The 13,893-nt window shown below is 45.9% G+C and overlaps 1 protein-coding gene across 6 annotated transcripts in view; it reads left to right on the forward strand.

Annotated features, from left to right (window-relative positions):
• Positions 1-13,893, forward strand: part of NF2 (NF2, moesin-ezrin-radixin like (MERLIN) tumor suppressor) — a 105,399-nt gene that overhangs the window by 35,857 nt on the left and 55,649 nt on the right. For all 6 annotated transcript variants that reach the window (XM_060269675.1, XM_060269676.1, XM_035097615.2 and 3 more), the window contains 3 exons: positions 9,924-9,992; positions 11,681-11,763; positions 13,257-13,332. In XM_060269675.1, the coding sequence (XP_060125658.1) occupies positions 9,924-9,992; positions 11,681-11,763; positions 13,257-13,332 (228 nt within the window). The remainder of the gene's footprint in view (positions 1-9,923; positions 9,993-11,680; positions 11,764-13,256; positions 13,333-13,893) is intronic.

A 13,893-nucleotide genomic window follows, 5' to 3' on the forward strand; every position in this document is an offset into this window, starting at 1 on the left:
GTAAATCTGACTGGGTTGCCCCGGCCACTCTGGGCGGCTTCCAACATTAAATACATTAACATTAAACATTAAAAAACTTCCCTGTACAGAGCTGCCTTCAGATGTCTTCTAAAGGTTGTAAAGTTACTTATCTCCTTGGCATCGGGGTCACAGGACTCCAACATTTCCCCTGTGAAAATAGAGACGTCCTAAGGCATGGGTAGGCAAATTAAGGCCTGGGGGCCAGATCTGGCCCAATTGCCTTCTGAATCCGGCCCGTGGACGATCCGGGAATCAGCTTGTTTTTACATGTGTAGAATGTGTCCTTTTATTTAAAATGCATCTCTGGGTTATTTGTGGGGCATAGGAATTCGTTCATCCCCCACCCCAAAAAATATAGTCCGGCCCCCCACAAGGTCTGAGGGACAGTGGACCGGCCCCCTGCTAAAAAAGTTTGCTCACCCCTGTCTAAGGAAAAGCGGGACATTCCAGGATCAAATCAGGAAGCTGTATGACTTTTGTAATTCCGGGACTGTCCCTGGAAAATAGGGGCACTTGGAAGATTCTAGGTGGGTAGCCACCTCCCTGCTTCTTTTAATAAGTGAGACCTGGTCATTAACATAAGGCTGCAGGTCTGTGGCACATCTCTCTCCCCACCCCTTTCTCCCATGCCATGTTGACATCAGGGCCAGACTCCTCTTTTATGTTCCTCCTAAAACATCTATGGCCTATCCACGTTGTCTTGGAAGCCGCTGTCATTTTCTCCTTCCTCTTCCTGGCAAGGAGACGGGTCTTTCTACAGAAGCCTGCATGGGACACAAAGGAAAAAAAATACTTTCTCTACTTTGTCCCCCCTTTGTTGGTGCTAGTGGTGCACACCTTTGTCCTTTAGGGCAAAATTTGTAGAGCTGGTACTCTGGCAAGTTTCCCCACCCTGCATGCCTTCCCCAAAGACTCCCCGCTTACTTTTGCTGCTCCCTCTTTCAAAAGGTGTAGCACAGCCTTCCCCCAATGACAATTCCCATCGGCCGCAGTCAACATGAGTCAGATTAGCTCCCCCAAAACTGGGGGTTAGCCACCCCAGCTGTATTGCAGTCATGCCATTGTGCTCATGGGCAGGTGTTCTTAAAAACGTGGCATTTTTTTTTAAAAGGCCCAATAAATGCCCTTTTCTCAAAGCAATAAATGCGCCAACTCCTTTTCCTAAAAGTGTGAGTCATCGTCATACGATGTTACGGCCTCTTGGATTTTGTAGTATTGCAGCTCCTTCCAGAGCTGCTGCTCCTCCCCCATCCCCCTATTTGTTATTTCTGAAACTAATAATGTTTTGGTATCTTGAATATAAATGTGAACAAATTTATTTGGTGCAAGCGAAACCAGATGTTTGCGTGATAGAAAGACAATCTACAAGTAAAAACATAAACATGAATCAGTGTTCCTTCAAGAAGAACCGTTTTCGTGACACTTTTAAATATCTCGTTTAATTGAAAAGCTCTCTCTGCGTGTGCTTTTTTCCTCCTAAAAGTTTGCAAGGTTACGCAAGCCAACATATCTTGAAGAATGTATGCTATCCTTCATTTTCACAGCCACCCACCCCCTTTCCTAAATTTGAATCACCAATCCCTCATCCTGGCTCGCTGTTGGTAAATCACTCCTGAGCTATTTGTTAACCGTTCTCTGAACTCATAAGTAAGACTGTCAGCTGATTTAAAGATTATTATTATTGTTTAAAAAAATGGTTTTGACTTTTCTCCAGTCATTTAAACTTGAATTATTGCAATGCTGCTGTGAAGGTGCCTTTTCTGGGGATTCTGAAGGAAGGTGTATCTCTAAATGTGTCTGATAAATACAAGGAAGTATTGCTCAGTGTTAGAAGGGAAGTCTACCTCTTAAAAATGTCCCTCTTAAAGATGTCAAAATAAGGTTTGCGAGGACTATAGAATATCCATTTTGAAAGCAAAACTCTACTATCACTTTTGGTCAGTTGCACTGTTACTCCTACCGCTGGTGTGTTGGAAATGCATGGGCAGGAACACCAGATTGGCTCTGCTAGTGCCTTTGCACAATGCTGACCTTGCTGGTGTTCCTCTACTTCCAGGAAAGCAACGGCAACAGAACTGATCAGAGTATCATAGCCCTTTCTGAATCTCGTTGCTGAGCAAGCAGTGGCGAGGAGTCTAGGGTTGCCAGACTCAGTAGTGGACAGGACTTCTGTACCTTTAATTGCCCTGCTCTCTTTTGAGTCTGGAAACCTTAAAGAGAAACCAGCAGACCCTTTGCTTGGAAATTAAACAAAGGATCTGCTGGTTACTCTTTAAGGTTTCCAGACTCAAAAGAGAGCAGGGCAATTAAAGGCACAGAAGTCCTGTCCACTACTGAATCTGGCAACCCTATAGGAGTCTCCGAGGAACATTTGCCTGAGAGCAGAATCCACATACGAAGTCCGACAGCCCAAAGGTCATGGAGTCCAGTTGATCACAGTCATGGGTCTAGTCCAGAGGTCAGGAAATCCAGATGATCACAGAGCCAAGGGTCCAGGCCATAGGTCAGGAAGTCCAGATCAGGAAGCTGAGGCTCCAGCAGGAAGCAGCAAGGAAGGACCAGGAACTACAGGCGTTGTTTCCAGCATCTGACTGCTGCTGAGTGTTTTCTTTATGAAGGCCAAAGCCAGCTGGTTCTCATCAGTGCCTTCTCTCTGTGAAGGCTGATCAGCTGCAGGTGGAGTCACTCCCTCTTCTCCCCCTTCAGGCTGCTGTTCAGCAGGCGAAGCTGACTCCTGGCCCATGACACAGAGGTCAGGTGAGCGCAACTGTCTTTGTCTGCTGCCGGTTAAGTGAGCGTTGCCATCTTCGCTGGCCTGCACCCTTTTTGTTTTTAAAATAAAGGTCCTAATACTTTTATCCAAAAGGGCCACCCCACACACTGAGTTTGGATGGAAGCAGGAAGGAGAAACTCTTTTTTAGTCATTTGTATTCTTTGCCAAGGGGCTTAAGGAAGTGGGCTTGTTTTTCTAACCCTCCTTATTTTACGCTGCATGGTGACTCTGTGAGGTGGGTTAGGTTGAGAGATAGGGACTGGTTCAAGGTCACCCAATGTGGTTTCACAAAGTGTGGATCTAAATCAGGGGTCAGCAAACTTTTTGAGCAGGGGGCCAGTCCACTGTCCCTCAGACCTTGGGGGGGGCAGACTATATTTTGAAGGGGGGGGAATTCCTATGCCCCACAAATAACCCAGAGATGCCTTTTAAATAAAAGCACGCATTCTACTAATGTAAAAACACTAGGCAGCTCCACAAATAACCCAGAGATGCATTTTAAATAAAAGGACATACTGTATTCTACTCATGTAAAAACATGCTGATTCCTGGACCATCCGCAGGCCGGATTTAGAAGGTGATTGGGCCGGATCCGGCCCCCGGGCCTTAGTTTGCCTACCCATGATCTAAATCAGGCATAGGCAACCTTGGTTCGCCAGTTGTTTTGGAACTACAACTCCCATGATCCACTGGCCCTGTTAGCTAGGGATCATGGGAGTTGTAGTTCCAAAACACCTGGAGAGCCAAGGTTGCCTATGCCTGATCTAAACAGTAGTGCCATTTAGCACCACTGCGCTGAGCAAAGGCATTTCTTACTCTCCTCGTAAAATAAAAAAATTCCTTCAGTAGCACCTTAAAGACCAACTAAGTTTTTATTTTGGTATGAGCTTTCGTGTGCATGCACACTTCTTCAGATACACGGCTACCTACCTGTAACCTTACTCTCCTCGCTCCCACAAGAGGTAGTGATGGCCACCAACCTAGATGACGTTAAAAGAGAATTGGGCAAATTCATGAAGGCTTTTAAGGGGTGCCGGCCATGATGGCTATGCTCTGCCTCCGTAATGGGAGGCAGTCATGCTTCTAAATACCGGTCGCTAGAAACTGCAGGAGGGGAGAGTTGCTCTTGCACTCAGGTCCCGCTTGCAGGTTTCCCACAAGCATCTGGTTGGCCACTGTGAGAACAGGAGGCTGGACTAGATGGGCTTTTGGCCTGATCCAGCGGGTTCTTCTTAGTTTCTTACGCATTGCAACGTGTTTTCATAGCTGTGCCGAATTTCATCGATTTTTGTGCCTGCTCTTTCTGTGCTTCGATTGATTAATGGATTGATTGCAATTTTATGATGATGATTGATTGCATGCTGCATCAGGTGTCTTATACTGAAAGGTGGATTAGAGATTATAGAAGCAACAATAAACATACTGATTAAAATCCACCTAGCCCCATAATCAGTCCGTGATGGACTCTGGAGTTGCACTGATGAATCTGTTAAGAGCCCTCCCCATAATTTTTAGTATTTTCGACTGCCTGAAACGGTAAATCCATTCTCCTTGGACATAAATGAGACTCTTTGGATCACACCTTTCTCTTGGTGGTTGGGTTCCCCCCCAAATAGCTCTGCTCCTACCGAAACCAGTGGGGAGCTGTCAGGTGCCCAGCGCCTCCCTGGATGTTCCCTTACAAAGTTTCTTGCATAAATTGGAGTTGAGTCAGATGCTGATGGGGCATTTCCTTCCGCATCTGTGCCAGCTCCAAATTTGGCACTTCCGCCTTGAAGCCCCTCTTTTCTCGCACCGAACGTCTTTTACCGCCTTGAGGATGTGTGTGGGCAGCTTGTTGATGCTGATTGTCAAGCTCCGTAGCGTGTCTCTCCCCCCCCCTCCATCCTTGCTCAAAACTTTTAAATAGAGGCTGATTGAGAAGGACTTCTGACTTCCTGCCTTTGCTTTATTTGTTCATTTGTCTTCCTTAAAAAACTGCCATGCAGGACTCTCCTCCCCTCTGACTTTTCTTGTGGATGTTGAGGACATTCTTTGCATACCGGGGTTAATTACTGTATGAAATCACGTCCTGGCTTTATAAGTGAATGATGGCAGGACTTTTGGCAGCTCTTTCATCGATGGGTCAAAATGGAATCAAAATATTTCCGGTATATATATATATATATCTAGATGTATTACTTGTAAATTGCCTTCTCTTGGAACACCCATTCAGGGGGCGGCTGTTGCGTGCCCCTTTGTACTGAATTCCTTCTGCATGTTCTATGGGAGCATCTGGCTTGAGTTCTTAATTTCCAAATTGACAGTTTCATTGGGCTTCTCGCTATTTGAAGGGTATCGGCTCAAAATGATGGATCGTATGAACCCTCGTGAATAATGATTTTGGTGCTCTTTAGTGGCCCAATTTAGGTAAAAGAGCTTTTGGCAGGCAGATTGGCTGCTGTCTCCAGCTGCCCATCTAAATCTTGCTTACATGGATGAAAGTTAGGGTTTTTAAAACTTTTTATTTTTCATGTATAACAATAGCATGTAAAAAAAACCCAAGGTGCTCAAGGCAGCATACAGAGCTTTCCTCCTCCCCGTTTTATCTTTACAACAACCTCGCAAGGTGGGTTAGGCTAAGAGACAGTGACGGTCCCAAAGTCACCCAGTGACCTTCGGTCAGTCCAGCACTCCAACCACTACACGAATCCTGGCTCATATTTGGTTTGGTATGCAATACATACTACCTTTTGCATCATTATTTTAAAAAATACGTATGGGGAATCTGAAGAGCAGTGCACTGTTTCATTGCAGCACACCAGATCTTTCCAGGATAGTTATTGTGGCCCCAATTTCACTAGGTCTTGACCCTGGCATGAGCCCGTGCCACAAAATCATCTTCCCCATTTGCCTCGTTGCTGGTACTTGCTCTGTCCATTGAGGCTATATTGCCGTATTAAAGATTTTCCATTCTTGAAATGTTCCTCCGTCTTCCAGTTTTCCAATTTCTTGGTCTTCTGTGTTGCATCTTATCTTGACTGATTTTCTGCCCCTACTCTTTGCTGGTTTAGAATCTGTTAAAAATCCAGGTAAATTATGAGGGTGTTTCCTTTATTGGTAAGATGAAAATGCATTGCATATTAAGAAATTTACCAGGTGTTTTAACCCCCCCACACATTCTAACCAATTATAGGCATGCATTGATGCCATTAAAGGATCTTTTCCTTCACACTGCATTCTTCAACTTCTTTTTGTAAAAATAAAAATCTGAATAAAAATGTGTGTGTGTGTGTGTGTGTGTGTGTGTGTGTGTGTGTGTATTTCCCTTTTATTCCTGGTCACCACAGATTTATTGTAATAATAACAATTTTATGTATGTACTGTGTGTATCTATATACTTAGTAAAGTTCAGAATAGGCAGTGTCTTTTTTTCAGAAACAAAAAATGATTCCTTCACACAAAATAGCCCTATTTACACACACACAAAAGCCTTCCTCAGACTTTTTGTAAAGGAAAACATGTTGAAATTACTGCTTGGCGATAGTCATTGTGCGCTTTTCCCTGAGCTGTTCCGCCCCACTCAAACCTTTGAGAAGGTTGCCCCAGCCCAATTTATTTTCCGCTGCTCTGTACTGCCAAAATAGTTGTCAGACTTTTGTTCCCATGTAATGGCCACAGAATCCTATTTTGCTTCTGTTGTGTGGAAGATCTGCGCCCTGAAAGCTATAGAAAACGGCATAAAGTCAACAGTTGCAGAATCTCCTGGAACTGACATTGATGTGGAAGAATTCAGGAGAGCAGCTTGGTCAGAACTAGGGGTGGGCGAGAAATTCGGTTTGATATGCAATTTAGTGCACGCTTACCGGTATCTAAATTTGCACATTCTCCCAATCTCATGATGCAGGTCTCCAACCCAAAAATGGTGTACAAAACACATATATTAGGGCGACGTTTGCACAAAAATGCATATACAGTATTAATAAGAGACTGCTGGATCAGGTCCATAGCCCATCTAGTCAGAATGGCCAATCAGATGCTCCTATGGGTAACCCACAAGCAAAATACAGGCACCAAGTCTCCCTTCCTGTGGCTTCCAGCAACTGTTATTCAGAAACATGGCTGCCTCCAATTGTGAAGGTGGAGCATAGCCATCCTGGCTAGCAGCCATCGAGAGCCTTCTCCTCCAGATATTTGTGCAGTCCTCTTTTAAAGCCATCCAAGTTGGCGGTCATCACTGCTTCCTGTGGGAATGAGTTCCATAGGTTAACAATGCACTGTGGGAAGGAGTCCTTTCTTTTACCTGTCCTGAATCTTCCAGCTTCCAGCTTCCTTGGACACGCACGGATGTGCTTAAGTTTGTGCACGCTCTGTAGTTTGCAGCTGCACCAGGGGTGGGCAGCCTCAGGCCTGTGGGCCAAATGCAGTCCTGCAGGCCTCTCTGTAGGGGCCCCTCGGGACTCTAGCTCTGTTCCTTCTCCCAAGTGCTTTTGCCTATATGGAACATAGAATCATAGAGTTGCAAGGGACTCATGGAACATAGAATCATAGAGTTGGAAGGGACTCATGGAACATAGAATCATAGAGTTGGAAGGGACTCATACAGAACATAGATTCATAGAGTTGCAAGGGACTCATATGGAACATAGAATCATAGACAAAAATAAATAAAAAAAAATCCTTCCAGTAGCACCTTAGAGACCAACTAAGTTTGTCATAGGTATGAGCACAAAAGCTCATACCTATGACAAACTTAGTTGGTTTCTAAGGTGCTACTAGAAGGATTTTTTAAATTTTGTTTTGACTACATCAGACCAACACGGCTAAAAAATGGTAAAGGTAAAGGGCCCCTGACCATCAGGTCCAGTCGTGTCCGACTCTGGGGTTGCGGCGCTCATCTCGCTCTATAGGCCGAGGGAGCCGGAGTTTGTCCGCAGACAGCTTCCGGGTCATGTGGCCAGCATGACTAAACTGCTTCTGGTGCAACTGGACACCGTGATGGAAACCAGAACGCACGGAAATACTGTTTACCTTCCCGCCGGAGCGGTCCCTATTTATCTACTTGCACTTTGATGTGCTTTCGAACTGCTAGGTGGGCAGGAGCTGGGACCGAGCAACGGGAGCTCACCCCGTTGCAGGGATTCGAACCGCCGACCTTCTGATCAGCAAGCCCTAGGCTCAGTGGTTTAACCCACAGCGCCACCTGGGTCCCTACCAACACGGCTACCTACCGGTACCTGTAAATAGAATCATAGTTGGAAGGGACTCATCTAGTCCAACCCCTGGCAATTCAGGAATACGCAGCTGTCCCATATGAGGATCAAACCTGCAACCTTGGTGTTATCAACACCATGCTCTAACCAGCTGAGCTATCCCGGGTCATGCCCTTGAACTGCGGCAATGCCTCTTCCTTCCCTGGATGGAGAGATGTGTGCAGTGTGCATTTGTGTGGGTGTATAGAAACATGCAGCATTGCCTACTAACATAAGCGTCACACCCATTGCTCTGCCCACGTTTTACTTTTAGCCCTGCCTGCCACTGAAAGGTTGCCCCCAAGTAGGGATGGGATTCACTGTTCTGTACCTGTTCATCTTTTGATCACATTGTCATTTCTCAAACTCGGCCTGCAGCGATTCGCTGAACGTGTATGGTCTCTTGCAAAAATAGTGTTATTATTCTTCATTCTCCTGACGGTGGCATGATTGCCTCTTGCATAGAATGCATTTCCCTGATATGTGCACATTTTTCGCTATTTGCAGTACCCACTGCTGTTATTGATCGCCCATCCTCAAGTAGCCATCTGGCCCCAGGGGGTGGGAAAACAAAACAAAAGATTTAAAATCAATATCTGCGGGTGAATGGCACAGACCATCAGCGGGACACCCCTATGGGGAAAAAGCATTTACCGTAACATATCCTTCCCCCTTCCTCTTCTTCTTGAAAGCTTGTAAAAATCTTGTGTTTTTTTTAAAAAAAGTTGTATTCCATTTAAACCTATTTGTTAATATAAATAAACAACAGCAGCAATAATTATTTTAGTGAGATTCACATTGTAAACGTTTACACTAATGCGAAACATTTTTGCGTTACAGAGCACCACCCACTGGGTGGGTGGGAGTTTGGATTGTCTCTGTCTTTCTCCATGGAAAAGAAGTGTCTGTTGTTTCCTCTTCTGCATGAGAAATAAAATGAAAAACACGATATTAATATATGCTGACGAGAGTACAGAAAACTCGTGTACTTTGAAATGCCCTCCGTTTTGTGTGTGAGACTGCCTCTGGGAAGCTCAGAGAATAAGTCTTCTAGAATTAAAAACGGAGATTCTGATTTTAAGGTTTTGTGGGGTTGGTATGAGGCAAGAAGCTTTAACCAACACAGGCTTGGAGGTGGGGGGTGGGAAGCTGCATTGACCCCACCACAGTCAAAGTCCAGAGTTGGATTGCGCTATGCTTTCCTTAACAGAGGAGAGAGTTGTCTTCTGGTCTGATGACGATTAAATAAAGAAAACTTTACAATAAACAGAAGGTAGTCTTTCTGGCCTGTTAAGATAATTTATCAAACGCCCTTCACCCTAAGGTCCCAATGTGGATTACGACGTTAAAATACAGCATTAAAAAAACCCAGTTTAAAGCAACTTGCAATCATAAACATAAGGTGGGTCCTAAAAATATGCATCTAAATTGACAATTTAATTGTTACTGGTGTGGCGTCATGGTTAGTGTTGGACTGTGACCTGGGAGACCGGGAGACTCAGTCATGAAGCTCATCTTGGGCCGGTCGCCATCTCTTAGCCTAACCTACCTCGCAGGGCTGTTGTGAGGATGAAGGGGAGGGGAGAACCATGTACACCACCTTGAGCTCACTGGAAAGTAAAGGTGGTAAATAAATATAATAAATAATAATACATAAATTAAATTTTTTTAAAAACAACAGGGTAAAAAGGTGCATCTTCAACATTGTCCGGAATCTGTATAACGAGAGTGCCGGGTGCACCTCTGTTTCATTCAGCGAATGAATTTGGGAGTTGGGACCTTGACCCTCCTCTAACAATAGATCTCTGCCTCTTCATGCACCAGGGCCTGTCTCTGGGCTGGATACGTACCCCCGTTTTAACACTACACATCCCTGTCTTGTGTTTTTTCCCCTCCAGTATGGTGACTACGATCCCACTGTTCACAAGCGTGGCTTCTTGGCCCAAGAAGAGTTGCTCCCAAAGCGGGTAAGGCTCTGTCTTGCTTCGTTGGACATAGGCAAAGGTGAAGAGGCCTCAGCTCTTAGTCAGAGAGCAGCATGTTGGGCCTGAATCCCCAGAGAGCTGCTGCCAATCAGTGTATGCTGAGCTAGAGCAGGCATATGCAAACTCGGCCCTCCAAATGTTTTGAGACTACAATTCCCATCATCCCTGACCACTGGCCCTGTTAGCTAGGAATCATGGGAGTTGTAGTCCCAAAACAACTGGAGGACCGAGTTTGCCTATGCCTGAGCTAGAGGGACGAGTTGGTCTGCTTCGGCATAAGGCAGCTTGCCGGCTTCCTTGGAAATGATAGCAGAACATTAGAATTGCCTTTCCCCCAAACACACTTTCCAGATTGGGCTCTGCAGCTCTGCTGAAGATAATGACCATTATTTTGGTCTGCTTCGCAAAGGCTCTCGGATGGGGAAGGGCTGTAGCTCAGGGGCAGAACATCTGCCTTGCATACAGGGGGTTTCAGGTTTTATCCCGAGCATTTGCGGGTAGGGTTGGAGAAGACTTCAATATCTGAGCTGCTGCCAGCCAGTGTAGACAGTACTGAGCTAGATATACAAAGGCCCTGACTCTATATAAGGCAGTTCCCTATAGCTCAGGCTTCCTCAAATTCGGCCCTCCAGATGTTTTGAGACAATGCCCATCATCCCTGACCACTGGTCCTGCTAGCTAGGGAGCATGGGAGTCTGCCTGGGCTGCTAATGTAATGGTAAAGGTAAAGGGCCCCCTGACCATCAGGTCCAGTCGTGTCCGACTCTGGGGTTGCGGCGCTCATCTTGCTCTATAGGCAGACAGCTTCCAGGTCATGTGGCCAGCATGACAAAGCTGCTTCTGGCGAACCAGAGCAGTGCACGGAAACGCCGTTTACCTTCACGCTGGAGCGGTCCCTATTTATCTACTTGCACTTTGACGTGCTTTTGAACTGCTAGGTGGGCAGGAGCTGTGACCGAGCAACGGGAGCTCACCCCTTTGCAGCGTTTCGAACCGCCGACCTTCTGATCAGCAAGCCCTAGACTCTGGTTTAACCCACAGCGCCACCTGGGTAATGAACTGTAAATGATGAACAGGAAGTGGTTTGTTTCCCTACTTTGTTGAGATGCAAACCTTGGTTGGGAAAGGCAAGTAAGGTGCCGTGTCCATGCCTCTGTCTGTCTGCTTCAGTTACTTATACTGAGCAACAATGGCTCAAAGACAATATAGTACCACTTGATGAGCCGTCCTGCAGGATGTGGCATTTCAAACATGGTCTAACTTTGACCATTAGCCTGCACTGTCCATTTCTGAGACAAAACTGCAGGTAGGTGGGGCTTCCCTGAGCTAAGTTACTTTATAAATCCTAGAATCCTAGAATTGCAGAATTGGGACTCTCAGCCCAAACACCTGCAAACATAGCTAAAGACTCCCTGCCAGATGGCCATCCAACCTTTGCTTAAAAACCTCGAAGGAGAGTTCGCCACCTTCCAAGGTATTCCACTCCACTGTTTAACCAGCTCTTTAACCTCAGAAAGTTCTCCCCAATGTTTAATTGGAATCGCCTTTCTTGTAATTTGAATCCATTGGTTTGGGTCCAGCCCTCAAGAGCAGCAGAAAACAAGCTTGCTCCATCTTCCATGTGACAGCTCTTCAGATATTTGAAGATGGCTTTGTGTCTCACTCTTCAGGTGATAAACTTATACCAGATGACCCCGGAAATGTGGGAAGAAAGAATAACAGCTTGGTATGGCCAACATCGAGGCAGAGCCAGGTGAGTCTTTGCATCCTCAGTGCCCTTTTCATAGCACTTTGGTGTTTTTTTTTGCTCCAATCGAGTGGTATATAAACTTTACGAAATAAATAGTAGCTGGCACACCAACCAAAGTTTTAACATTCAAAACCATGAGAGCTGGAAATTTGAAAATTTGCAGGAATCTGAAAAATCTTAAGAGTTGATGTGCAGCCTGCCCTAAAAGCAGAATCTCACGCCCTTTGTTTTAAGGATGGCAGCAAAGCATAGGTCTGATCAGGGAAGGACAGATCGTGAAGCTGAGGCTCCAATACTTTGGCCACCTCATGAGAAGAGAAGAATCCTTGGAAAATACCCTGATGTTGGGAAAGATTGAGGGCACTAGGAGAAGGGGACGTCAGAGGACAAGATGGTTGAACAGTGTTCTCGAAGCTACGAACATGAGTTTGACCAAACTGCAGGAGGCAGTGCAAGACAGGAGTGCCTGGCGTGCTATGGTCCATGGGGTCACGAAGAGTCGGACACGACTAAACGACTAAACAACAACAACAACTTATGCTTGTGACCTAGAGAAGGGATCCTTGTGGAAGTCCTATAACATTTAGACATCTCTAAGATAAGCATAGAAAATGGGTAGCCTCCTGGTTACCCTTATTTTGTTTTGCTTCTTTCCCTCCATAATAGTGGAGGTTGACCCAATAGGGCAAATGGGACAGTTCCCCACCAGCCTCCCTTCTTATTTACAACCAGCCCTTGGGGTGGTCCTGCATCTCATTAGTTCTGGTTCTGCCTACTTTGGGTACCTCTGCCTTCTGCCCTTTGAGTATCAGTACCACCAACCACTACTGCACCCTACAACATAGCAGTGGGCAACTCTTTCTTTTCACTAAGGGTGATCAATTATGCCCCTGAAACTTAGGGTGTTCGGGAAGGGGGGGAAATAAAAATGTCATATTTCCTTTGCTGAACATCCATTTCAACAGAAATTAGGATGCAGTAAACCTGCAGGAAGGGATTTGCTGTGGATCCCTTTTTGCTTATATCTCTTACATATAATAAAAAGGGAAGGTTGTCATCATGTAGCAGTTTGCTTGGCCACTGATAGGTGGTGATGTGCTCTATACTGTGACAACAGACTTCTGAGAGCTGCTGGGGCAGTGGAGGAGGGAGAAAGAGGCAGGCAGGCAGCTGCAAATGGAGATGTTGTTGGTTTTTTTGCCAGGAAGGGTGGTTTAGGCAAGGTGCAAGGGAGGATTACGGTTGGCCAGAGGGGTTTTGTTGCCAGACGGCGTTGGCAAGCAAAGTGAGCAATGGCCCAGCCTCTAGTTTGTGTGTGTGCTTGTGTTTGTCAAATACCTTGAGACCATCTTGAGCATGCTGCATAATATCTCTGTGAAGCTAAGAACCCGCCTTATTCCTTTGTTCTCTCCCAGTCTCCTGCATATTCCATAAGGTCCTGTTTCTGTCAAGCTTTTGCAGCTTTAAACTGTCTGCCCCACTGTTCACATTTACAGGGATGAAGCTGAAATGGAGTACCTGAAGATTGCCCAGGACCTCGAGATGTATGGCGTGAACTACTTTGCAATCCGGGTAAAAGCCCCAAGTTTTGCATTGCACTTTTTTGGGCTGCTGGTGGTGTGAGGGCAGGAGGCCCTTGAACAAAAGAAGAGGGGAACCAGTTGTGCGGAAGGACTCTGGTCAGCAGACTCTGGCTTTGCTAAAGATTCCTACCATAATGCAGAGGAGAGTTTGATGTACTGGCAGCTTTTCTGCTGTAGCCTTACCTGCAACCAGGAAAGAGCCGCTGAGAGGCTTTCCCAGGGGGATGAATGCGTCACTTCTGCTGCAGTTCGTTCTGCCTCGGGAAGCCTGAGTGCTCTAGCTCTGCCTCCTCCTGCCCTCCCTCTTTGGTCAGGTTGATCCTTTAGAACAAAGGTTTTTGGATTCGTGGGCATCTTTGCAAATGGAATACACTGTCGTGAGCAACACCCACCCACCCACCCACCCACCCACCATAACTTATTCTACTGGCTTTTTTCAATCTTAATTCAGGGAAGAGCTGTAGTTCAATGGAAGAGCATTGCTTTGCATGCAGAAGGTCCCAGGTTCAATCTCCAGAGTCTCCAGTTAGGGCTGGGCATTTCCCCTGTC

This window comes from Zootoca vivipara, chromosome 17, assembly GCF_963506605.1.
Source record: "Zootoca vivipara chromosome 17, rZooViv1.1, whole genome shotgun sequence".
NCBI lineage: Eukaryota > Metazoa > Chordata > Lepidosauria > Squamata > Lacertidae > Zootoca > Zootoca vivipara.